Raw genomic sequence first — 22,602 nt, 5'->3', positions numbered from 1 at the left:
TAATAGAAGGTAACGTTGTAAAAAATAGTTTCTATCTGATATATAAAATTGACGTCGTAAATCGAAATAGTTCGAACAAGTAACGCTTACCCCTATCATTAAATAAATGCTTTAGAGCTTACGAGTTAATTATACACGTTTACATTAATTATAAAAGCTGTCATACCAAAAGTTATCACATGCTGCGAATGTTTGTCTAAAATAAATATTATTACGTCCCGAAATGAATAAATGGTATCATGATCTATGTCAGGCAAGTCGTAAAAAAGGATTTTTTTAAAAAATACATCCACTATTTAATTGATCTCTGTCGCTTTACTAACAGACCAAGCTTCATCCTCGTCTTTGAGTTTGCTTAGTCTCATCATTTCCGCGTTCCTCGAACTGTAAAAAAACTTGAAACAATTAATACCTGGCAAAATTTGATGCGATCGTCTTGGTAATTACCTATTCAATTCTGCCTCCTGTTCTCTCTCTTCCTTTTGTTTCTTTAGAACTCTGAATCCCACAAAAACAAGTAAGAGTAAAATTGGTACTAGGCAAGCGAGTACTATACCGGTCGTAATACCCGCTTGGCGAGAACTATATTCCTGTTGACCTGTGATTTCCAATGAAATTTATAGTATTAATGCAAACTAGAAATAAATCTTCTTCCGATGAGAGGATATATGTGAAGGGATAACAGTCGTGAAACAAAAAAAGATTATGTTCTTGGTGGAAATTTCCATTCCATTGTAAAAGCTAATCAGACGTTCGATTATTTTATTAAGTGTACAGTGAATGCATGTGGAATAGAAATTTCCTGAATAATTAAAGGTATAGAAAAGTTTATTGAACCGTATTTTTACATTAATTAGCAATTATATTGTACAATCACGCTGCAATAAACCCGATTATTCAAATTACAGAATTCGTTATTGCATTCTGATTAAAAATTTATATTGTACACTATACTTTATAAAAGTACGAAGCTAATTTGCAATTTAATAATATGACATGTATCGTTCTGTAAATGGAGAACATTTCTATTCCACAGCAAAAACAACATATACATATAAACATTAAATCCCGTCGTTAATGTTCAACGTGAAATATAATCCCACGAGCGAACTTATTTTTCGCGCAAATGATATTCGATCGCGTGCGACTTTTAATCCAGACTTATTTCGAGAATATTAACGTGGATAATTACAAACCGATGAGCAAAGATCTATATATTTATCTGTCATGAAAGAGACGTTCTCGAATAGTTCAATGTACAGACGACAAACTTCCGGATGAAGTGACAACCGGACAGAAACGTGCTTGAGACTGTATTAAGTCGTAACCGTGTGCTACCATTTTACTTTTTGCGTTGTACTTGGAAACACACAGTATACTAACGAAAAAAAGGTAAATATTAGTCAGTACCCTTTTTGTGTAACTCGTTTATATTTTTTGCTTGTACCTTTGCTTCGAAATTCTATTATTGGGAATTCTTTCTCAGTCTTTTTGTTTCAACCGTGGGGACTCCTGAGATTTTATGCGTTACGACTTAATAGATGAAAACGTTTTGAGTACTGACATTAACGACGCTAACGAGATAGATCTTTCGATCGTTTTACACGTCGCTCTCTTTGCTAGGACTTCCGACTTGTCTGATCGAATCGGTTGTAGTTCTTTCGGAATCTGTCGGGGATTGGGGTTCCTGCACGTCCCAGTCTTTATCCTCGAAATCGACATCCGGCCTGTTTGGCAAGGGCTCATGGGTACGATAAACTTTGTCATAGGAAAGCGGTTTTTTAAGCGAACTCGGAATGGTGCTGGTCTCGCTAACCGGCGAGATTGGCCTATTGTACACTTTTAACGGCACGGCCTGTTTCGACAGCGTGGAATCGTTGTCGACGCCAGACCCGCGCTCAGAATAACGCCACGATTTCACGGAGTTTCCCTGCGATTGATTCTTTCGTATATAAAGAAAGGCGCCAGCGACACATCCTGTTACAGGGATTAAAACGGCGCAAATAATACCCATTGTTGTCCACGCCGTGCGCTGAGAATACTCGATCTGACCTATATTCGTGTAATATCAAACAACTTTTATTCTTCTTTTAGAACCTGTTGCGACCGTTTGTGATGCGACCGTTGATGGACTCTATCGTTTTCAATGCGTGGGATATGCAATCGTGAGGCATCGATTTCTCCAAGGATCATCGAAAGCCAGAGGAGGGAGTGAATGTGAAAAAGTATGAGAATGAGAAAGGCATATATAGATTCGTTTGATCGCGCCAGAAGTCTGCTATGATAAGCGCTTTTTCAAATATTTCAAGAAGTGCAAAGTTGATGCTTGAAAGCTTATTAGTCAGTGTTTGGCGCAGTTATTTAATAATTACTGCGAAATTGTGGTTCAAATACTTACGTAAACACTCCGTGTATCCGTACTCCGGTACGTTCCAACGACCCTGAGGTGTGCAGACACGTCGCTGATCGCCATCCAATATGAAACCCTGGTTGCACTCGAAAGTTACCTTGGTACCCGGTACGAAGAAGAAATTACTCTTCCGCCCGAAACGCGGTGTTTCCAATACACCGCACGATATAACTGAAACAAAACAGGTAAAATGTGAAACGGAGAAACGATATGTGTCGTTTACAGGTTCCTGTTATTCACCTTGCTCGTTCATATTAATTTCTCTTATCTGTGTGTACGTGTCGTAATAATTTTTCGTAAACTGAGCCATATCACGATTGAGCGACAACGCGTAGTCGTATTGACACTGATAGCAAGTCCCGCAAAGATCGGCAGATCGAGTTATATCGTCCGATCTGCAACAAAATCGGACAAGCATTTTTCCGTTATAGATTTCCATTTTCGTGCAATTGATTCTGCGCAGTCATAGAGGGAACATTTATAAAATGGTAACCACCTGTTACTGGGCAGTATTTCGGAAGGCGCCTTCCGCCATTCAGGCTCGAACGTTCTGTTAGTGTAATAACTAGCCATTCTACCGAACTCTCTGGTAAATAGAGCACCGCCTTTCACCTCGTCTTCTTTGTCCTCCAACATCCAGTCGTTCGCAAAGTCTTTATGAACTGCCTCGAAGTGGGCCAAGTTAGACGCGGACACTTGCCTCCCGTCCGGATTTGTCAAATCGTCGGCGATGTCAAAGTTCCATTTACCGAACAACCCTTTAGTCTTGTTCTGAAACAAAATACGAATTCGTTGTTAGCAGAAGTCTCGCAGAATCGTCTCGCACCTCGACGCGTAGGATCATAGAAATTGTACCAGATACGACCAAGGTAGGAAGACCCTAGCCGACATGTATCCTTCGTTCTCGACCACTTCGACACCGGCACCAGTGTCGAACATGATGATCACCTCGCTCTGATTCAAAATGTACGTGGGCGTGTAGACCACCACACCGGTGAAGTGTTGGAATTTCAGAGCAGGTCTGTCGAAGTACACTCGACGATTATTCGCGAAAACGTCCAGACGATACCTCCATTGCGCGTGTTTCGGTCTTATTCGAACTTCGATGGTCGCGGAGTTGTTTCCTCTCGCTGTACAAATAAAAATATTAACAACGCACGATTGTTGCATCGTGGAAAGTGGAAATCGCTACGACTCCACGTCGCCCTTCTGAGCGACGAACGACAATTACCTGCCACGGACGTTAACTGGGTGGCTCTAACTTCCCCGTATATGTTATTCGGCAACTGCTCGAATCTAGCTTGCACGTCGAGCTTATCTTTCACATTGTTTACTCGGACCAGAACGAACTCTCCTTTTCCGTTGAACGTGTACTCCAATCCATCAAAGGTAGCGATGTGAGGATCACCAAATACCGTCGCCACGGCTGGCGACTGATAAGCGATACAATCTTGGCTTGGTCGTCTTTCGAACCTGAACGTTTCGCAACCGACCGCGTGCTCCTCTTGCCACAAACAGCACATGTAGAACGGTATCACGTCGTGGTACCAATGGGAGAGGGACGGAACCTTGTTCGCCTCGTCCCACGGATAGTAGCCCAAATTATGGGATCTGTGCGGCCTCGAACCCCATTGCTGATCGTACGTCAGCATCAGGTAGCCATTTTTGTCGTAACAGCACTGTTGCTCGGAACCGTCCATACTGAAATTAACAAATACCCGATACCGTGAGATTGCGGAATAAATTGTCGTCGCTGTGGTATATTTTCGTACTCCAAACTACGTAATCGACATCACTTTGCTAAGCATTACAAATGTCGACGATTTGAGGTGATTCGAAATTGTTTTTTACATAGAAATACTACTCACTTTGGTGCACCAGTTCTGACGCAATGATGAGCATGCTGATTGTACATGCAATCCAAGTTCCCATCCTTGTCGCAATCATAATCAGGAAGGAAGCGACCTTTATCAGTCAACGCGTGCTTCAGAGTGCACGGGCACAGCGATATTTCCGCCGCGAAGTTCTTCAAGTATCTGTCGTTCATTATCCAATTGTCGCACAACCGTTGAGGCCATTTCGAGCCGTACAGCCTTTCCCATTGCGGGCCGAAGTACCAGCCTAATGGGATAGGTCTACTCCACAGGACCCTAGAAGATATCGTTAATCATGTTATTACGCGTACAATTTCTGGAAATAATTGCCTTTTCACGGAGAGGACGCACGTACGGTGTGATGTCGTAGCCGGTGTGTTGGCTTGGCTCCGTCAAGTTGAGCTGAATAAATCCAAAAGTCAAGTCCTGTTGGAAGGGATTCTCCATGTCGCGATAGGTTGCTGGTCTGATCACGTAGGAGCCCAAATTTGTGTACGCCCCCTAAAATTTGTCGACGTCTAGCAATATTTTTTTTTCGTTCACTAGCGCGTAACGTTCTTAAACTTACCTCTAGAATAGTGATATATTCGAATTCAGGGGTGGTTTTCGTTTCGCGGTATCCCCACAACGATATCTGTACTCCAGCGTTCAGATTACTGGTTAAATTATATCGATCCCAGGTGATTTTTATCTCGGCTGGGCTGACCTCGTGAACGGCATTTGATACGAAAATCCTCTCCGCGGCTGTAGCCGGGGTCTCTGATCGAAATTGTTACAATTGTAATTTAACTTTAATATAAATCCCCAAATGAAGCTTTTGGGGGCGAGAACGTGAATTAAAACGGCATCAAACGGTATTTCAAAGATGGATCAACATCAGCAAGTATCTTATCGTCTTACCAATGAAATATTTCCCTTTCCAGTTGTACGTTTTACTATCACCGATACTGATTGCGAACCGTATGTATCCTTGCGCCTTTACGAACGGTTGTACGCAAATGGCACGATTCTTGTCGATCACAGTGCCGATCACCCATTCGTTTTCGAACATGCACCGAATCTTCTCAGTCTCGTTGAAACACGGCCCGGTAATATTCACGATCGTACCGCCCAACATGTTTCCACTCTCGGGTGCGAAGACGAGGGGCAAATTAGCACCCGCTGCGACATGGAACATTTTATAGAGTAACACCGTCATATTCGATGGTATTCTTAGTCTTCGCGTTGTTCGATCTTACCGATATCTTTGTTGCAAGCGCCAGGTAATATATTTTCGTCTATCCTAAATATATGTCGCCCTGGGAAACCGTTTGCCCATCCTCTTCCTGTTAAATCGCGGATCGTCGACATTTGAGAGTAGGGCTTGTATTCGTAGCTTCTTGTTCCGTTCCCAGCGTTAAAGCCGACCTAAACGTAAATTTTCATGCGGTTCATCGTTCACGATTTTTCTTCTACGATCGGATTGTCGATGAACTTACGAACGCTGGAACTCCACCCTCTCCACCCGTGGTGTCACCGCCAGCTTCCGTGTGACTGGACCATTGGATGTCCAAGTAATTGAACATCACGTAAGTGTTCACCTCGTCGGTAGCCAGGACCATTTGGAACGTGTTCGTCTTGTACAGCGAGTTATCGATACCACCAGTGAAAGACATGTTCTTCCAGGTCACGATCACCGCGTGCTTAGGATCGAAGGCGTCCGTGCCGATGATACCCTCGCGGATGTCCCATTTAATGCGTTCGCGCATTTCCACGCCGAACTGGTCCTTCCTCCTTTGTAAATCTCGTTCGAGCCTGAAATTAGTCAGCGTTCATGATTCGTGTAAATGAATACGTTCGAAACGATTGAAATATTCTATAACCCTAGCGTATTTTTAACATATTTTGAGCATCGTTGCGTACTAAGCGCGTTCTGTATTCCTTTATTTTAAGCTGACCTAAAATATACACCCGGCTTTCTCTTGTCTATATCCGTTGGTCGTATCTCCCCTATGCGACACTTGCTGAAAAATATCCCTATGAAACTGGGATCGTTCTTCTTCGGCCAATCCTTGATCGGGAACACGAGCGGGTACGTGTAATGCGTAGGAGGATCGCTAAATTCCAAGTAACCGTTCATGGACACCTGTAACACGCGATGTATCTCTATTGAAAAATCGCTCTAGAGGCTTTCAATATTGTTAGATTAGATTAGTTGGTAATTATTGATGGTTAGATAAGAGTACACCGTGTGAGAACGTACTCTGGTGTAGTTGAATCGAAACCCGAAGAACGGCAATTGGAAATTGAAATTCTTGTGTATCTGCGGCATCGATGCTTGGATATCCTTTTGATAGTCGCCCTCGTCGTTATCGCCGCCCTTGTCGAAGAACCAGTACATGAATTTACTACGGATCTGTTTCAATCTGGCCTCCGTCAAGACGTAATCCGGTACCGAATCATCCGAACGTGGCGCGTATCTGTCGGCGTCTGGTGAATCGGAATCTGTAGGATCACATCGATGTCCAAAACGTTAATATTTCGATTGATTTTCGTCTAGACGATAATTGGATGCAATTATGTACGATTTGTTCCAATATATTGAGTGACTCGCGTAAGCGGGACAAGATTTTACTTTCTTCCAGCTGCGATTAGAAACAATATTTTTGGGGAAACGTGAATGATTCGAGAAAGACTATTCATACTATAATGCAGTGGTTGTCAAACTTTTTTCGCACCACGGCATCCTTGTGGTATTGGAAAGCTTTCGCAATAGTTATCTTTAAAGAGGCTTGAATACTTAGGAAAAGGAGAAAAAACAGTGCAAATTTAATGCTCGAACGGTTTAAAAGAATTTTTCATTGTTTCCCTTATGCTTATGGCAAGTTTAATTAGTTTTATAAAATTGCAATATTATTGCAACGGCACCACTGACATACGCTCGCGGCACCCTGTTTAAAGAACCCCCGCTTTAATTGTACTAGTTTAATTGTACTAGTACTATTTTACTTGTTCAAATTTTTTCTTTAACATTTGTCTATAGATCGATGGGCCTCGAATTTTGTATTAACATTGCAACTGTACAACGGCAGACAGAATTAACAGACGAAATATTTCAATACGAACGATAACGCGACCATTCGGATTGAATCGAATCCAAAGGTGGAAGTCAGTCAAATAATTTTAGCTGCGATATTGGAGGTAAAGGTAAGATTGAAGAGTTCGTTATGAAAGCGGTGGCAATACAAATCCAATGATTCATCTCCGATTCACGTTAGAGTGAGTAACTGATAAAACAGATAACGCCTGATTCGTTAGCTGGACTATAGAACAAAATAACACTGTAATACCTCTATCGCTCGAGCACACCCTCGTGAACAAAAGCGTAACATTTACTTCGCGTGCGATATAAATTTTTGCGATGAGAAAAATTTGTTTTCAATTCGAACTTGGAGAAATCGGAACGTTCGATAATTTCCACCTATATCTGAACTATGGGAAAAAATAATGGTCACGCCCATCGATATCGAAATACTCACCGTATCTCACATACTTTTCACTTTTTTCTCCGGCTATTTTACCGGTGATACCTTGAAATACCGCGATTTGGTCCTTGGCTCCTTCTTTCTTCTCGAAGGCATAGCTGTTGGGTGGAGTACCATCCACTTCTTCCTTGCCGTTTTTCTGCTTGCCGCCGTAATTACCGTCACTCTCGTTTAAATCGTCCAACTCTGACAGAGGCCGCCAGCTAGTATTGTCATTCTGGTTAACAATTTCTTTACTCTCCGTCGATTGATCCTTGTTCAGTCCAAACGCATCCTCGAACGTTTTGTCGTAGACTTGAGCCGATGTCCGGCTGACCAATAACAGGAGAACGCACCAGGATAGGATCGACTTCGGTGAAGGAAGAACGCGGTCGAGGCTGAGCCCGTTCCGCATTTTTTAAAATGGGCAAATGGTCTGATTCGTCTAATTTACTGAAAGTGACTGAGCCTGGTCTCAGTTAACGAGCAAATGATAACGGTATACTGATATCAGTTATATTGTGATAACGTTTATCTCCTTACTACAGGTGGATAAGGTAAACGTTCACGCTCGAACGGATAAAACGTAGGGCTAGTGCCCTAGTTTCCAGAGGGCCAAGGAACGCCCTTTAAACAGTAGCTCGTCGACCAGTGAATCGTGATTTTTATATATTTTAATCTGACATTTAGACAATTCTGCGCTACGAATAGTCGATTTACGTGTACTGTACTGATACATCATGTTATAATGTAATTGATACGCCATTATATAATATTTTATTTAACGTAAAGTTGTGCACAATTTTAAACGTAATGCATTTATGATAAAGACATTCGAATAACTTTGCCTATCTTTCTTCTTCATGTTCATCTTGTACTGTCGATATTTTAAAAATCATCCAGTTTTTAAACGAGACATTTATTTTATTTCTGGACCGCGGTAAGTTACTCACAAGAAAATATGCTTTACAATGGAACTGGTCAGGTTGAAAATGTACAGGTCTATAGGCGCAATATATGATAATTATACATAATATAAAAGGAAAAATTAATAAATAATATTTAAGTTCGTTCCATATATACGAGATATAATGTAAATTTTTTATTCGTAACATAGCAGAAACTTAAAAGAATGTCGTGTATCAAAGATAATCTTTGGATATAGATAAATTAAACTGATAGCCTTTTATGATCCGCTCGTATAGTTACACAATTATTAACTTGTTCGTCGATGTAACTATAGTACAATTTAATAATCTTAAACGTTTTAAAAAAGACGAGTGGCAAGAAATCTCCAATTTTGTAGAATTGTTCCAGGAAAATCGTTCCAAGTCTTTGGAGACTTGTTCCTTACAAGTTCCAGGTATTATCGTTTCGTCTATCTTAAATATATGACGACCTGGGAAACCGTTCGCGCATCCCTTCCTGGTTAAATCGCTAATCGATGGCGTTTGAGAGTAGGGTTTGTATTCGTAGCTATTCCAGCCATTTCCAGCGTTAAAACCAACCTAAACGCAAAGCCTTTATTTTTACCATTCTATTCTATGCTCTTAACGTTCTATTAAATTCCTCTAATATTTTCATAAACGTCAAAGAAGTGACCATCGATGAACTTACAAACGCTGAAACTCCACCCGTTCCGTCCACGGTGTCCCCACCAGCTTCCGTGTGGCTGGTCCACTGTATGTCCAAATAATTAAACATCGCGTAGGTGTTCGCTTCGTCGGTAGCCAGGACCACTTGAAAAGTGTTCGTTTTGTACAGCGAGTTATCGATACCACCCACGAAAGACATATTCTTCCACGTCACAACGATCGCATGTTTGGGTTCGAAAGCGTCGGCATCATCGATACCCTCGCGAATGTCCTGCTTTAAACGTTCGCGCATTTCGACGCCAAACTGGTCCTTCCTCGTGTCCAAATCATTCTCGACTCTGAAATTTATAAAATTATAAAAAATACAGAGGTATCGTACGTTGTAACTACAATATTCACATATTATATATGTTCTATATCCCACTATACAATTACACAATCATCCGCACCCTAGTTACGATTATTTCAAACTGACCTAAAATATACACCCGGTTTTCTCTTGTCTGTATCCGTTGATCGTATTTCTCCTATGCGACATTTGCTGAAAAATATCCCTATGAAACTGGGATCGTTCTCTATCGGAAAATTTTTATTCGGGAACACGAGGGGGTACGTGTAATACGGAGGAGGATCCGTAAATTCCAAGTAACCGTTCATAGACACCTGTAACATAATAATATGATGTATCTCTCTTAAAAAATGTAGAAGTTTTGGTATTGTCAGATTAGATCAGTTAATAACTCTGATGTAGTTGAATTTCCTTCCAAAGAACGGTAATTGGAAATTGAGATTTTTGCGAATCTGCGATTTCGGTGCTTGGATATCTTTTTGGTAGTCGCCCTCGTCGGCGTCGCCGCCCTTGTCGTTGAACCAGTACATTAATTTACTACGAATCTCTCTCAATCTGGCCTCCGTCAAGACGTAATCCTGTACTGAAAGAAAAGTTTGGGTATCTGTTGGCGTGTAGTGAGATATTGTAAAAAAAATATTTTTAACAGCCCTTAAATTCGAAGGCTGTCACCACCTTTTTAATATAGACGATAAAAGGAAACCGTGTTAAATATTTTCTTCTTGATGATAGCGGAATCAAAGCTTTTTAAAACTTTCATGTACAATTGAACTACGATAAAAATAATGATCTGGCCCAGTGATATCGAAATACTTACGGTATCCTGGAGCTTGGTAAAAGGCGTCTTCCCCTTTGGTATCATTCTCTTCCTCAGAAATTTCAGAGCTGCATGGAACTTCATCTCCTTTGTCTTCTTCCTGAATGTCGTTATATTCAGTGCCACCCCTGTTTAAATCCTCGCTTTCTGACGATGATTGCGGTATATACCAATCATCGTCATCGTCAATTGCATTATCTATTGGCTCTTCTTGGCCCTGATCGAATTCGGAAGTATTCTCGAGAATATGACCCACGATGGTTTGAACCGATATCTGACTGGACAATAAAAGAAGAATATACCAGAAAACGATCGGCCTCAGCGAAAGAAAGACGCGGTCGAGACTCGGCTTGTTCCGCATTTTTAAATATATGGATTAATAAACCGATTCGTCTAACTTACTGAGAGTAACTGAGTTCTAGTTCGATCAAGTAACAGATATCAGTATACCGGTCATTTTGTGATAACGTTTATCTTCTTACTCCTTACTACAGATGGATAAGGGGTAAACACGTTTAAGATCGAACGAATTAAACGTAGAGCTTATACCCTAATTTCCAAAAGGCTGAGCATGTTTCTTAAATATTAGCTTGTCCGGTAATAAATCGTCAATAATTCGATATTTATGTACTGCAGATATTCTATTCACGTTGTACTACGTTTTAAGGGAAAGTGTTGAGTTGTATTCCCTATGAACTAAGTAGAAGATAGGGCATCCGTTACGAGATTTACTTTTGGTTTTTTTATCTTTTTACGATGATAAATGCATTGCGCAATTTGATATTCGATGTTCAGTAAGTCTCAAGAAATATCGTGAATCGAAGTTACAGGAAGAGACAAATCGCTGTAAGAAAGTTCGGTGGTCCGGGTCTATTTAATTCTAAGATCCCGAATTAATATAGTGGAATAAAAAATTTGTATCTTATTGGGAAAAGTGTACAAATTTTTATGAACTTCATTTCGATTAAACGAGTTTATTTAAAAAGCGAATGTATACAACTTTAAACTAAATATGCCTAAAATCGGCAATTTATTTCCGGGCAATCTAATAGTACAAAAGTGAATGTAGTATCATTGTTTGTCGATTGACTCGGAATGTCTCGTTTCTTATGTTTCTGTTGTGCAGTTAGTATTAAAAGTCACCAACTTTTTAAGTAAGATGTTTATTGTATTTCTGGAACGACGTGTTATTTACAAAAGAAATGTGCTTTACGATGTTCACCTTTTTAAAGTGTAGCAAGGGGTTGTACTACCTTTAGTGTCACAACTAATGCATTTCACAATAAAACATACGTATGTGTACTATGTATACAGAAAATAGTCTCTGAAAAATAATTTTAAAAAAACTTCTGCTAATTATATTCTCTACAAAATAAAATGAATTATTAAAGAATTATGTAGGATTCTTTCCCTTTCAAATACTATGCGTTTACGCTTTATCCAGTTGGTCTAAAATTGCACAAAGCGTGATTTTGATGGATATTTATTAAAACACTAAATATAAGAAATTATCTCCGGCTTAAAATGTACTGATCTATAAATGCAATGTATGATAAATGTACATATGAACACTGATAGACGTACTTAAACAATGCAGCTTTGCATTTGCCTTCCGGTAAAACATTTTCCCCCTTCCTTTGCAATGCTTAGTCAACCATTGATATCCCAAATAGAGAATTTGCAAAAACCTTAAAAGTAGATTTGTTTTCCATTTTTTTTTTCTTCTTTTGTACTGCAATGTGTATCTTGTATACCAATATTGTCACAAACGTTTGTAAAGAAACTATATTACATATTTTGTTGCACAATATTGTAAATATTTTCAAGTCGATTAATAGGACGTATCACAGAAGAAATCTACGAATGATCTGACTCAAATATTCGAGGATACAAAAAAATGCACAAATATGAAAAAATGTTCCTAGTTCTTTTTTTTCCATTTCTCGATTAAATGATATTTTTATGATCTACAGCAGTGATTTGAGAATTGATAATCATTGTGGATATGAACTATACGCTTCATCATTAAGTGAAACATTATTTATAACATTTTATTTGTAATGAAATAATCTGTTCCGACTGAGACGTGATAGTTTTTTTAACATTACGAAGACGAAGAATTATCTCCATTACTGTCTAGGTATCCTCCTGAACCGTTTACAACAAACGACGTTCCCAAACCGTACAAATGACCACAATATTTCGCATCATCAATATTATCCTCGAAAAACATCTGGAACAAAAATAATCCATTCTCGTATTTCTTCGACGCAAGGCTAGGTTAGCGTAAAGTAATTTTACTCAAAATACGAATTTACCTCTCGCATTTTAAAGAAAACCATGCCCGTAAGTAACGAATCAGAACCAGCTTGATGTTGCGGCCCAACTCTTTGAATTTCCAATTGTTCCGCTACCTCCTGTAGGCCCCCTTTTAAATTTTTGCAAGACTTCATTAAATACTGCAAATAGAACATTATAGGTTAGAATCAGGGATACAATTTTCATTATAACTAGATTGTGAATATATTTATGCAAAAGTATATCTATACAATATGTTTATATAGATATTTATACAAAATAATAGTCAGTGAAAACATACTTTTACATCGTATATTGTTGGGAAGTATATCCTAAGAAGTTCAAAGAATTCACTTTCTTCCTGCGGTAAATTTTGGTCTGTAAGAAGTTTCAGTAGATAGCCGAAATCGTAACCAGAATGAAAAGATAACCATTTTATGTCGTCGACAAGAACAATTCCCGATGTCATTAATAATTCAGCGAAATCCAATGGATCGATGCCTTCTTCTTCGTGTTTTTTGAATTGTATACCACTGTTTTGTAGCATGTCTATACTGTCCTGTGCATACATGTCTTCCCTAGAAAATTATTTGACACATTATCGTTATACTTGTATAGCATATTGCAAATACTACACGATATTTACTGTAAGTTAAATTTGAAATTAAATTGCCACGTCGTATAACTACCGCCAGGTGTATTTCCCGCTTCGTCGAGAAACGTAAGACCGAGTTGAATTATCCGCAAGAGATCTACGTTACATCGTAATAACTGGTACTGATAATCAGCGCTAGTCCTGAATTCGCCTGAAAAAAAGACACACGATATTTCGTTTTGTGATCGATTATCTACGGGTATATATTTTGCATCTTACCAATAGGCCTAGCAACTACTCCAGGAAATTCAGTGTCCATCGCGATATATTGATATTGTTGTACGACTTGTCGAATCGTGCGAAACTCTTCTTCAAGATTATGACCCCAAACATCTCGTATCCCACATTCTTCATTACTGGGCATAGTCGCCCCACCCTTCTGCTGCCCTATAGGGTTGTTTCCTCCTGAAAATGTTTAAAAATATAAACATTATTTTAAATGGTATAGCAAAAGAAATTATAGCCATGGTCAATATCAGCATTTTACACATCCTACATTCATAATACAAGTGTACATTGTTTATATAAGGGATGTTTTTTTAATTAGAATATTTTTGTGAGATATTTTATAATGAGCTAAAGGTAAAGGAAATTCCTATTTCATTATTATTAATTACTTGATAATAAAGAGGAGAATAAACCATTTTTGGTTGGTACCGTTTTTATACATATTCTTTATGATTGCCTTGAGTAAACATTAGTTCTTGAATACCAGGTATAGATTGCCAATATTATGCACAAGCACAGACCAACCATAAATGAAAATCATAAGAAATTGTTAACCGTATGTCTAACTGGATAAAGGAAACGAAATTTTATTGTTTACTATTTAATTATCATATAATTAATATGAGTAGATAACGATTCATTTAACATAGTTTCACATTAAATTACGATAAGCGATAAGCTATATCTTGAATTCATTGCTGTTCTAAATAATTTAAAATTTTACTATCTTACAGAGCCTACATAATGGCTCATACAACTGCACCTTCTAGGATTTGTGCATTCTTCTGAAATTCTCTGAAAGCGCACACCTTTTCTTGCAGCAACAGCGATTGAATATTTCTTGGGAACTTCATTGCATTGTTCTAATCTATTCTACTAATTTCAAAGGACTTCAAATATGTACTTCTTGTGGAAGAATATTTTTGACCTTATTTCATCCACGAAAATCCAAAGTACTCTATCTATTTTGCTTCACAGTTCCTGCAATACGCACGTGCCATATTTATTATTTAGAAATCTTACGTTTCCACTACACCTCTGGTATTCATTACACAATCAATTGTTATCTAACTTTAATATTCTACAACTGTCAAGCCCAACACTTCTCAAGGCTCAATCCAATAAACTTTCCTTACGAATATCTTATCGACATATGTCACAGAGTTGGTTTAAGACAAAAATAATATAGAATACGTTATCCCACTTGAAAAAGTAAACGCTCATAATATATTTCGTACATACCGGTAGCTGAGGGCATAAGGTTGGATATTCCTGTCGTCACCGGGGCTATTTTTATGTTTAATTCTCACTGTCACAGTTTTACCTTCCTCATATCACTGTAAATATATACAAACATTATCACCTGTTAAATAATTTTTACTATTATATATACATATACACATGTTATGGTACGTAAATCTAATTTTATATATATGACGTTACGTGTATTAAAAACACGAGAAGCTGAATGATCGTAAAAAAAAATCGAATTTCAAAGTTGATAAATAACATTCCAGTTTGGAGGTTAGAAGTCCGCGCAAACACGTACCGTTCTTTTGCGGCAATTAAACGGTAAATACAAAACTGAAAGACGTATCGTGGACACGCAACATAATAGAAGAGTGGAATTAACGCTCAAGATACCGTCCCGAAATGTGTTAGATCGCAAGTAAATTGATAGACAGAAAATTAGGTTATGTATACAACATAAACAAATACGATTATTACGAGCGAATATAAAAGAAATAAATGTTATTATGCACCTCTTTGTATGCTCGATTTTCCGCGCGACGTTTCACTATGCATCAAGCGAGATGAGGCTTAAATAAAACACTTATCACACTTTTTAATCCTCTGTCACAATGCGAACAGGTTAAACGAGTATCCAAACTCAAAGCAGCAAGTCCTTCTATATATGACCTGAAGTAAGGGCGCCAAAATCGCTAGACATCAAGCAGACATCTTCGGATCGTGATGTTTCTACGACTACCTACATGATATCGCCATAGATAAGGCGTAGGCTAGATCTGTCATACTGCGAGGTTTCGCGTTGTACGAACTGAAATACCGATCGTTCAGAAACAACAGTGTCTTTGTTACCGGCGATGCACGAGCATGGATGAGGTACGGACACCTAATCGGTGGTAGCATTAGAGTGTCATTCCCAGTTTTGCGTTGTTTCGATTATTATCGATTAAGTACAGCAAGTTTGAATTAAAGTTTAAGAAGCAGAAAATATTGCGCGACGAGATTTAATAAATAACGATAGGATATAATTACAGATTAATTCAGAAATGAACTTAACGTTCGGTCCAGTTGAAAATGTGTAAGCAGAAAAACAGAAGCGCATGTTGGAGATCGAGTACTCCAATATTTTAAAGATCTCTGATTATTTTATTACTTCGTTCGCGTATTAAACTCTAAACAAACTTTCTTATCTAAAAAAAAAAAAAATTAGAGTTATTAAACATACGCTATTAGTTCGTATAAACATCACATCGCAAACAGAAAGAGTTAAAACCCAATAACAAGACGCCACATCGTAGATCTTGAAAGGTCGTTGATAATAATTTCCGAGAAAAAACATAAATATCTTATCGTTCCGCATGAATCATTGAAATGCTAGAAATCAGAGAACAATAAATACAATGAATCGCGCTAAGAGAATAAGAATAATTATTCATATAAGGGTAAAAGAACAATTATTCGCGAGGGACATTCGGGATGGTGTGTGTATTTATTCCATTTCCGGTACGCTTAATGCATTTAGCTACAGAGATGAAAATACTACGGGCACACGTACCCATACGTGTGCATATGTGGCCGTTGAATAAATACATGTAGCGATAATACGATTATGCGAGCTATATCGTGAGTATATCTTCGTGAAAATCCCCTACCATGGCTACCACGATCTATATAAACTCTGTTGAAACACTCGATGAGCAGTATGGTATCCAGACTTATCGTTAAGAAGTTACGTTGCTACCTCAGTATCTATTTGACACACAAGCGAAAATGAACGGGAAAATCCTTGCAGTGTTCCTGGCCGCCCTTTGCTGCGCTCTCATGGTTCACCAGGCGTCAGCCGCTATTGGACCACGTATGTAACTTTATCGTTTCCACGGTTGTTCACAGATTCACGTTCAAATTGTCGGTTAACATACGTAGTAAATCGTAGATTAAGCAAGAGCAGACATTATTTAATAAGTGTAAGAATTTCGAACAGAAGTTCATCAAGAGGGTGATAGAATTTGGTATCATATGCATTAAGTTGATAAATTATTTTAGTTGAACCACTTCTGTAATGACCAACTATTTTTTTATATTTCATAATTCCTTTTTCGTTATTAGAATGCCTGTTATCATTGGACCCGGGACCATGCAAGTCGTCCGTACCAAGGTACGGATTTAATCCAGATACGAATAAGTGTGAATTATTCTTATATGGAGGTTGTCGCGGAAACGCGAACAATTTCAATAGTTTGGAGCTATGTCAGCAGAGCTGTTCATAGACGCTCGTGGGTGTATCAGTATCTACGTACTGCTGAAAATGGACTAATCTCTGGTCTCGAAGAAAGCGTTCCCTTATGCTACTTTCTATAAAAATAAAGTATAATATTGTACAAAAATTGCAAAGAATAAATGAAAAGTATGTTTCATATTTATCAATCATACTGGCTATTAAAGGATAAAATTTATATAATTTCTAATGATTTATAACAAAAGTAAGAAACATCATATGTGAAAGTGCTTTTTTTATACATTTAAAGTATTCATAAACGTAGTTAGCGAAATTCTGATTAATATCTCGGGATTATGTACGGCATTCCTGAATATTCCATGAGAGAATATTTATAAAACATGATTACCTAGACAACCAATATAAATACAGCGAAGCAAGAAAAGCAGGATAAAGGCCACGGATGCTTATCGATCGTAAACCAGCTGATCGATGAAACAATAGTTAACACTTTCGTTAATTTACATAAGATCATAGTTTAAATATGCTGTTCACCATCATACATGATCGAACTTAATATAAAAAAACTGATGATATCTAGAAGGAACAAGAATTTTCTTCTACCTCTTCAAAAGAATAGTATTTTACAATTATTAATTAATAAATTTCATTCATTGTCCATTGTTTTACGCCACCATCGATTTGATGTCACGATAACATCATTCTTATCTCTGACACGATACTCTTCGAGTACATTGATACATTTCCACTTAATCCAGTCTATTTATTTCTGGAACAAAAGATTCATCAATATAGTGAACAAATACGTGATTTAATAAGATACCATTGGAAATAAAAGGAATGCGCTTTCTAGTTCATGAGAACTCCGGAAATCGATGACGAGTGACGAAGACTCGCGCTCTGTCATCGAGGAATTAGAAGAACGCTTACACGATCCCTGACTTCGTTTTGATTGACAGTTACCTCGACGTTCACGAGTTGTCGTAATCGAACGTTCGAAAGTCTGCGACCCGTGATCGAAAGAACGATCGCAAGTGCACGTCGTGTAATATCGGCCGACAGTTATGCGTGTTCTGTTTGGCGAACTGGAACCGTACGTGTCGCCGGTGATCCCGGCTTCCACTCATGCTTAAAATTGTCCAATTTCACTGTTATCGTTGTAATCTGCGTACGTGCGTGCCAGCGGAATTGTTATTATTGACCACACCTTCGGTCGAAGGAAATGCTCGAGGAATTGTACGTACACCGGTTACCACGTTGTTCCCCACTTGCGATTCGACCAGCAATGGTCGTACGTTGTCGTCTACATAATGCCACGTTGCTTTGCCATTCGGTATAATAAATAACGGAGCGACGGTGATTTCGTTTAATGCCGTCTAAATCGAGCGAGCCGATCGACGTATCGCCTGCTCGATTTAAATAGTACCACCGTGCAAATTTTCGTATAAATCGTTACCAAACGGTGCAATTTGTGACTGGCATAACAAGAAGAGCTGAGCATTGTCTCGAACGATTAAATTACCATTGATTCGCACATTTTATTAGCATCCGTCCCCCCCACGAGTGGCATAAGCTGATACAAGTTGACACAATGGTCACGGATGTACTTGCGAGTGGTAATGCGCATCCGAAGCATCGGGGATTCCTCTAAAATCAATAGAGAGATTCGTCGAATTAGTAACTTGGTAACGATCTTGAATCTCGCCGTTCTCGCGTGGATCCTTCAAAGTTACACGTTCGACCGCAGAACCGTACGCGGGGAAGTCCCGCTAACGATTAGATTGAATTAGGTTGGAAGCGAGATCCATTACCGTTCATCGTTTTCCCCGCGCGCCACGGGATCCGAGTCCCTTTATGCAAAGGGGAGATCGACGATACGCGGTATTTGGAAGGCAAACAACTCGGTTATTTCACGGATTCGCCCGCCCGCGCAATATGAACGCGGTTCGATCGTCTCACTTTTCAGACGGAATAAATTGGGATCCGAATAAAACGTGGTGAAAAGTTGCGTCTTTGAACGTTTGAACGTGGGCCCGCGATGGCGTGTATCGGTTAAAAAAGAATTTGCATATTAGTCACGCAGTCTGGTTGTTAACACGCCGTTCGACGAGGTGTGCCATTATTGGCTATTGTGATACTTATTATCTTAACTATGCTCTATACCCTGGAAACGGGTATTGTCAGCGCGTTTTTTATTGGACGTTAAGTAATAGCGTCAACGATAGGGCATTGTGAAAGTCGCGTATACTTTACGTGCTACGTTGAAATTGTTATAGTTCACATCAGACGCCAGACACGCGTCTAGCAACGAGAGGAGAACTGATTCACATATGAATCACGGTGCAACGAAGGGTTAAAATGATTCGACGCCGTGTCAGCTTGAAATGAATCGTTCCGCCGCAGTGAGTATCCTCGAAATACATGTATATATAGTCTGTGAAATTCGGCGGACGAAAATCTATTTTGAAAGGATGACGACGAGGAAACCGCCTCGGACGATCTATCTCCGCCAGGAGCGGTGATTTACATACAACAAGGTACCGCAATGATTGCCTTCGGAATACATTAGCTCGCATGCTCTGGATACGAGGGAACCGACAGACAAAATACAACCAAACTGTGGCCCTTTATGTACTCGAGCCGAAGACACATCGAAGGAGTAACAATCGAATTCAAATCGTCGCGGGGTTCCATCCGGAACCGCTTGGAAAACGCTCGGAAAGCGCAAGGCCTTCAGGATCGATTCTGTGCGCAACGCTCCACTAAAAACCGGCGTCGATAAGGTTTCATCGTCTCTGAAAATGATACTTAACTAACTTTATCTATGCACTAGTGGAACTAAAGAAAAGATATGTCCATAAATCTCTATGCAGCTCGTTTGTAGTTCATTAAAAACAATCTCGCAACGATCGTAGAGCAAAGCTTGAACGCACACAGAGTGTCCAACCGTGTAAGCTCTATAAAAATGTCCCCGCTCTATGTATCACGTTGAAACACGACTCGCTTGTATCAGTGCACGTCTGTGTAAGCGTTTATAACTATGCACACGCGCAGGTATCTATACGCGCGACTATGTAAGTTTCCGCGGCCGTAGATTAAGTCGCGACCGGGCCGGGCCTATCGTGGGGCCTCTATTAGAATTACTTTCAAGCACCCATTGTGATCGGCTCGTTTCCATAGATCGCTCGCACAAAAGAAATATAGCGTAGGACACGACGATAGAGCCCTCGGCTATTGCCACACACGTGGCTGATAACCCGTACGATCCTCCGTGGGCAAACACGCTGTAATTGCATGGGTTCCGCATTTTTCCACCCACATACAGAGGGACCCGGGCCTCTATCTCCACGTCCCTTCTTCCTCTCGAGCCTCGCGCTTCCATGCACGTCCCCCCATAACGCGCTCTACTCTTCGAGGCCTGTGCGCCATAGCACCGTCTCGTACTACTTATCGGTACCCAGCTCCGGGCGAACCACGCTGGACCTAAATGGAATCTGCTCGTGGTTCATTCATTCCTTCGACGCTCGACGATGGTACGTCGTTTCGAGTTCATCGAGATTTAGCTGTTAGACGGGTTAGAAGAAATCAGCTGGGTGTTGTAAATTACCGGTAGCCTACTTTGTACGCGTGAAAGAGTAATGACTTCGAATCGCTACAATGCAAATAGTTCGAAGCCGCGTTATCAACGCGGTCTCGCTGTTATTCCGCTTGATTTGGAATTTACTTTGTGTCACACGAGTGCTTTATCATTTGTAGAGAAGACGATAACTCTCGTTGCTACCGTTTGATTTTAAGCGGAATAAAAGGTACGGAACAGTAAGCGCGGGATTTACATTTTCCGTAAGTCACTGTTTCGCCCATTTTTCGGGTTCCAGGCTTTCTGAAGCTCCCGAAAGTTCCGCGGACCGTAAACTTCGCGTACAGGTCAAAGAATCGGGCTGCATCGATATAATAAAAAATAGCCCGGGTTTTACCTTGCAGGTGATCCAATTTGCGAAAGTTACGCGTTAAGTCTGCTCGTTTTTTTTTCTTTCTTTTATTTCTCTTCACGTTTCGCAGAGTTTCGTTGCTCGAAGCCTTTACGAAACTGTAACATTGAATAGCGTATCTTCCGCCTGGAGGGAAGCGTATCTTCTGCTGCCGTACCCTACGTAACAGGCTTCTCACGGAAACGACTCGACAGACCTCGTACAAATTTAAAATCCTTCGCTACAAATATTCACAATCGGAAACGGTAATAATGTTCTCCTTCATCGATCTTTAAGCAACGACGTTCGATTTTGTTCGCGAAACATTAAAAATCCTGTCGAACTCTTTCGAACCGCTAACCTCTGTCGTTCGATAGATCGCAACAACGATCGAGGAACCAACGTGACCCGCGTTCTACTGCAAGATCCACGAAACGATATTAACGATAACGCTATCGTAGATATTTACAAAGCAGGAAAAGTGTAAAACAGCGTGTCGCTGTAAAATCGGCGTCGTTATGGGCAACGAAATGGCGGCGTCGCCGGTAGCCAGGCCGGATCGTGAGCGAATCGTGGTAATGGAAGCAATTTAGTCGTCTAAACGGATACAAATAGTACGGCGATAATGCAGTGACACGCTTGTGTATCGGCTGGCCAGATACGTCCATGATTTAATGGACGTCGAAGACCGTGGTGTACAGGTAACGGGTGTTTTACGGTAATATTATACAGTTTGCTTGACCGTGCACTCCCATGGACGCTGCGGTATTTCGTTCGAACCGGAGGAAATAGGTTTCCACCGTCTTTTGTGGGGAACAACTGTTTCTGGGCAAACAACGGGCAATTCCACACTGATTATAGCTGTTCGAGCACAAGTGTTGATTGATCACGTTGTGTTGACTTTGACACGGAATGTCGAAGACAATTAGACGAAGCATCGAGTATGTTCCAAGTCAAATATTTAACGTAGAGCAGTAGCACTTAGATACCGTTGCATACGCGATTAGTAGGTATACGAGTGTCATAAAAATTGCAAGGTATTCCATTGGGAATGCGCTGAAAAATGTTCGTGTTCCAGAATTCGACGTCAATTCATCGCTGACCATTCTTCCCGAGGGGTATCGCGTGACGGAGAGCGAGCAGGCTTCACGGAGTGTCTCGGTTTCATAGTTGCCTCGCAGAGTCGAAAAATCACTCGTAATTATTGGCAATTTTCCTTGTTACCACGTTTCGCATCAGCCACGTAGCCGAATGATCGTTTGAGGTGATCGATCGGATATTATCGGTACGATTCTTAAACGAGGAAGGGAAAGAACGGGCTGTCGAGTTTCGGGCGGGATCGTTCAGGAAGGGGACCGGTTAAAGTTTTCCCGGGCGCGTTAAAGGCGGTAACCTTTAATCCGAGTTTCGGGGATCGAAAG

At 40.0% G+C, this 22,602-nt stretch overlaps 3 protein-coding genes across 4 annotated transcripts; all 3 read right to left on the bottom strand.

The window, feature by feature from the left end:
• Positions 1-48: 48 nt before the first annotated feature.
• On the bottom strand, positions 49-8,257 carry Mesh (sushi domain containing 2 mesh). Of its 2 annotated transcripts, XM_076910995.1 has the most exons (16): positions 7,803-8,256; positions 6,527-6,768; positions 6,222-6,409; positions 5,763-6,078; positions 5,523-5,691; positions 5,185-5,445; positions 4,853-5,043; positions 4,640-4,785; positions 4,279-4,560; positions 3,642-4,111; positions 3,266-3,540; positions 2,907-3,181; positions 2,651-2,805; positions 2,399-2,581; positions 448-598; positions 49-384 (listed from the first exon to the last, which is right to left on the bottom strand). In XM_076910995.1, the coding sequence occupies exons 1-16, from the start codon at positions 8,200-8,202 to the stop codon at positions 297-299; spliced, it is 3,792 nt and encodes a 1,263-aa protein (XP_076767110.1). In that variant the 5' UTR covers positions 8,203-8,256; the 3' UTR covers positions 49-296. The 2 variants fall into 2 exon arrangements, with proteins under 2 accessions (XP_076767110.1, XP_076767109.1); XM_076910994.1 differs by lacking the exons at positions 49-384; positions 448-598 and adding an exon at positions 1,596-2,052 and having other exon boundaries at positions 7,803-8,257.
• A 735-nt stretch (positions 8,258-8,992) lies between these two features.
• Positions 8,993-10,909, bottom strand: LOC143433494 (protein mesh). The gene is made up of 5 exons (XM_076910832.1): positions 10,549-10,909; positions 10,124-10,314; positions 9,858-10,045; positions 9,405-9,720; positions 8,993-9,295 (listed from the first exon to the last, which is right to left on the bottom strand). Exons 1-5 carry the CDS (start codon positions 10,907-10,909, stop codon positions 8,993-8,995), a joined length of 1,359 nt encoding a protein of 452 aa, XP_076766947.1.
• Positions 10,910-11,695: 786 nt separating this feature from the next.
• On the bottom strand, positions 11,696-15,713 carry Pop2 (CCR4-NOT transcription complex subunit Pop2). The gene is made up of 7 exons (XM_076892741.1): positions 15,493-15,713; positions 14,972-15,066; positions 13,721-13,906; positions 13,493-13,652; positions 13,148-13,424; positions 12,867-13,007; positions 11,696-12,781 (listed from the first exon to the last, which is right to left on the bottom strand). The coding sequence occupies exons 2-7, from the start codon at positions 14,985-14,987 to the stop codon at positions 12,653-12,655; spliced, it is 909 nt and encodes a 302-aa protein (XP_076748856.1). The 5' UTR covers positions 14,988-15,066; positions 15,493-15,713; the 3' UTR covers positions 11,696-12,652.
• Between the last annotated feature and the right edge of the window lie 6,889 nt (positions 15,714-22,602).

The sequence above is a fragment of the Xylocopa sonorina genome, chromosome 3 (genome assembly GCF_050948175.1).
Source record: "Xylocopa sonorina isolate GNS202 chromosome 3, iyXylSono1_principal, whole genome shotgun sequence".
Taxonomy (NCBI): domain Eukaryota; kingdom Metazoa; phylum Arthropoda; class Insecta; order Hymenoptera; family Apidae; genus Xylocopa; species Xylocopa sonorina.
Note: the sequence above shows the minus strand (reverse complement) of the source record. Positions and strands in the feature narration are given on the sequence as shown.

What these genes read in the sequence shown, in the direction of transcription:
- LOC143433494 (XM_076910832.1), bottom strand. Translation starts at nt 10,909, where the DNA reads ATGCGGAACAAGCCGAGTCTCGACCGCGTCTTTCTTTCGCTGAGGCCG. An exon ending in GGAAATTCAACTACATCAGA is followed by an intron (nt 10,046 to 10,123) that starts GTTATTAACTGA and finishes ATTATGTTACAG; the next exon opens with GTGTCTATGAACGGTTACTT. An exon ending in CGGGTGGAGTTTCAGCGTTT is followed by an intron (nt 9,296 to 9,404) that starts GTAAGTTCATCG and finishes CTTTGCGTTTAG; the next exon opens with GTTGGTTTTAACGCTGGAAA.
- Pop2 (XM_076892741.1), bottom strand. An exon ending in AATTTCAAATTTAACTTACA is followed by an intron (nt 13,425 to 13,492) that starts GTAAATATCGTG and finishes ATAATTTTCTAG; the next exon opens with GGAAGACATGTATGCACAGG. An exon ending in CAACAATATACGATGTAAAA is followed by an intron (nt 13,008 to 13,147) that starts GTATGTTTTCAC and finishes TTCTATTTGCAG; the next exon opens with TATTTAATGAAGTCTTGCAA.
- Mesh (XM_076910994.1), bottom strand. Translation starts at nt 8,202, where the DNA reads ATGCGGAACGGGCTCAGCCTCGACCGCGTTCTTCCTTCACCGAAGTCG. An exon ending in AGGGTGGAGTTCCAGCGTTC is followed by an intron (nt 5,692 to 5,762) that starts GTAAGTTCATCG and finishes ATTTACGTTTAG; the next exon opens with GTCGGCTTTAACGCTGGGAA. An exon ending in CCAGTTAACGTCCGTGGCAG is followed by an intron (nt 3,541 to 3,641) that starts GTAATTGTCGTT and finishes TTATTTGTACAG; the next exon opens with CGAGAGGAAACAACTCCGCG.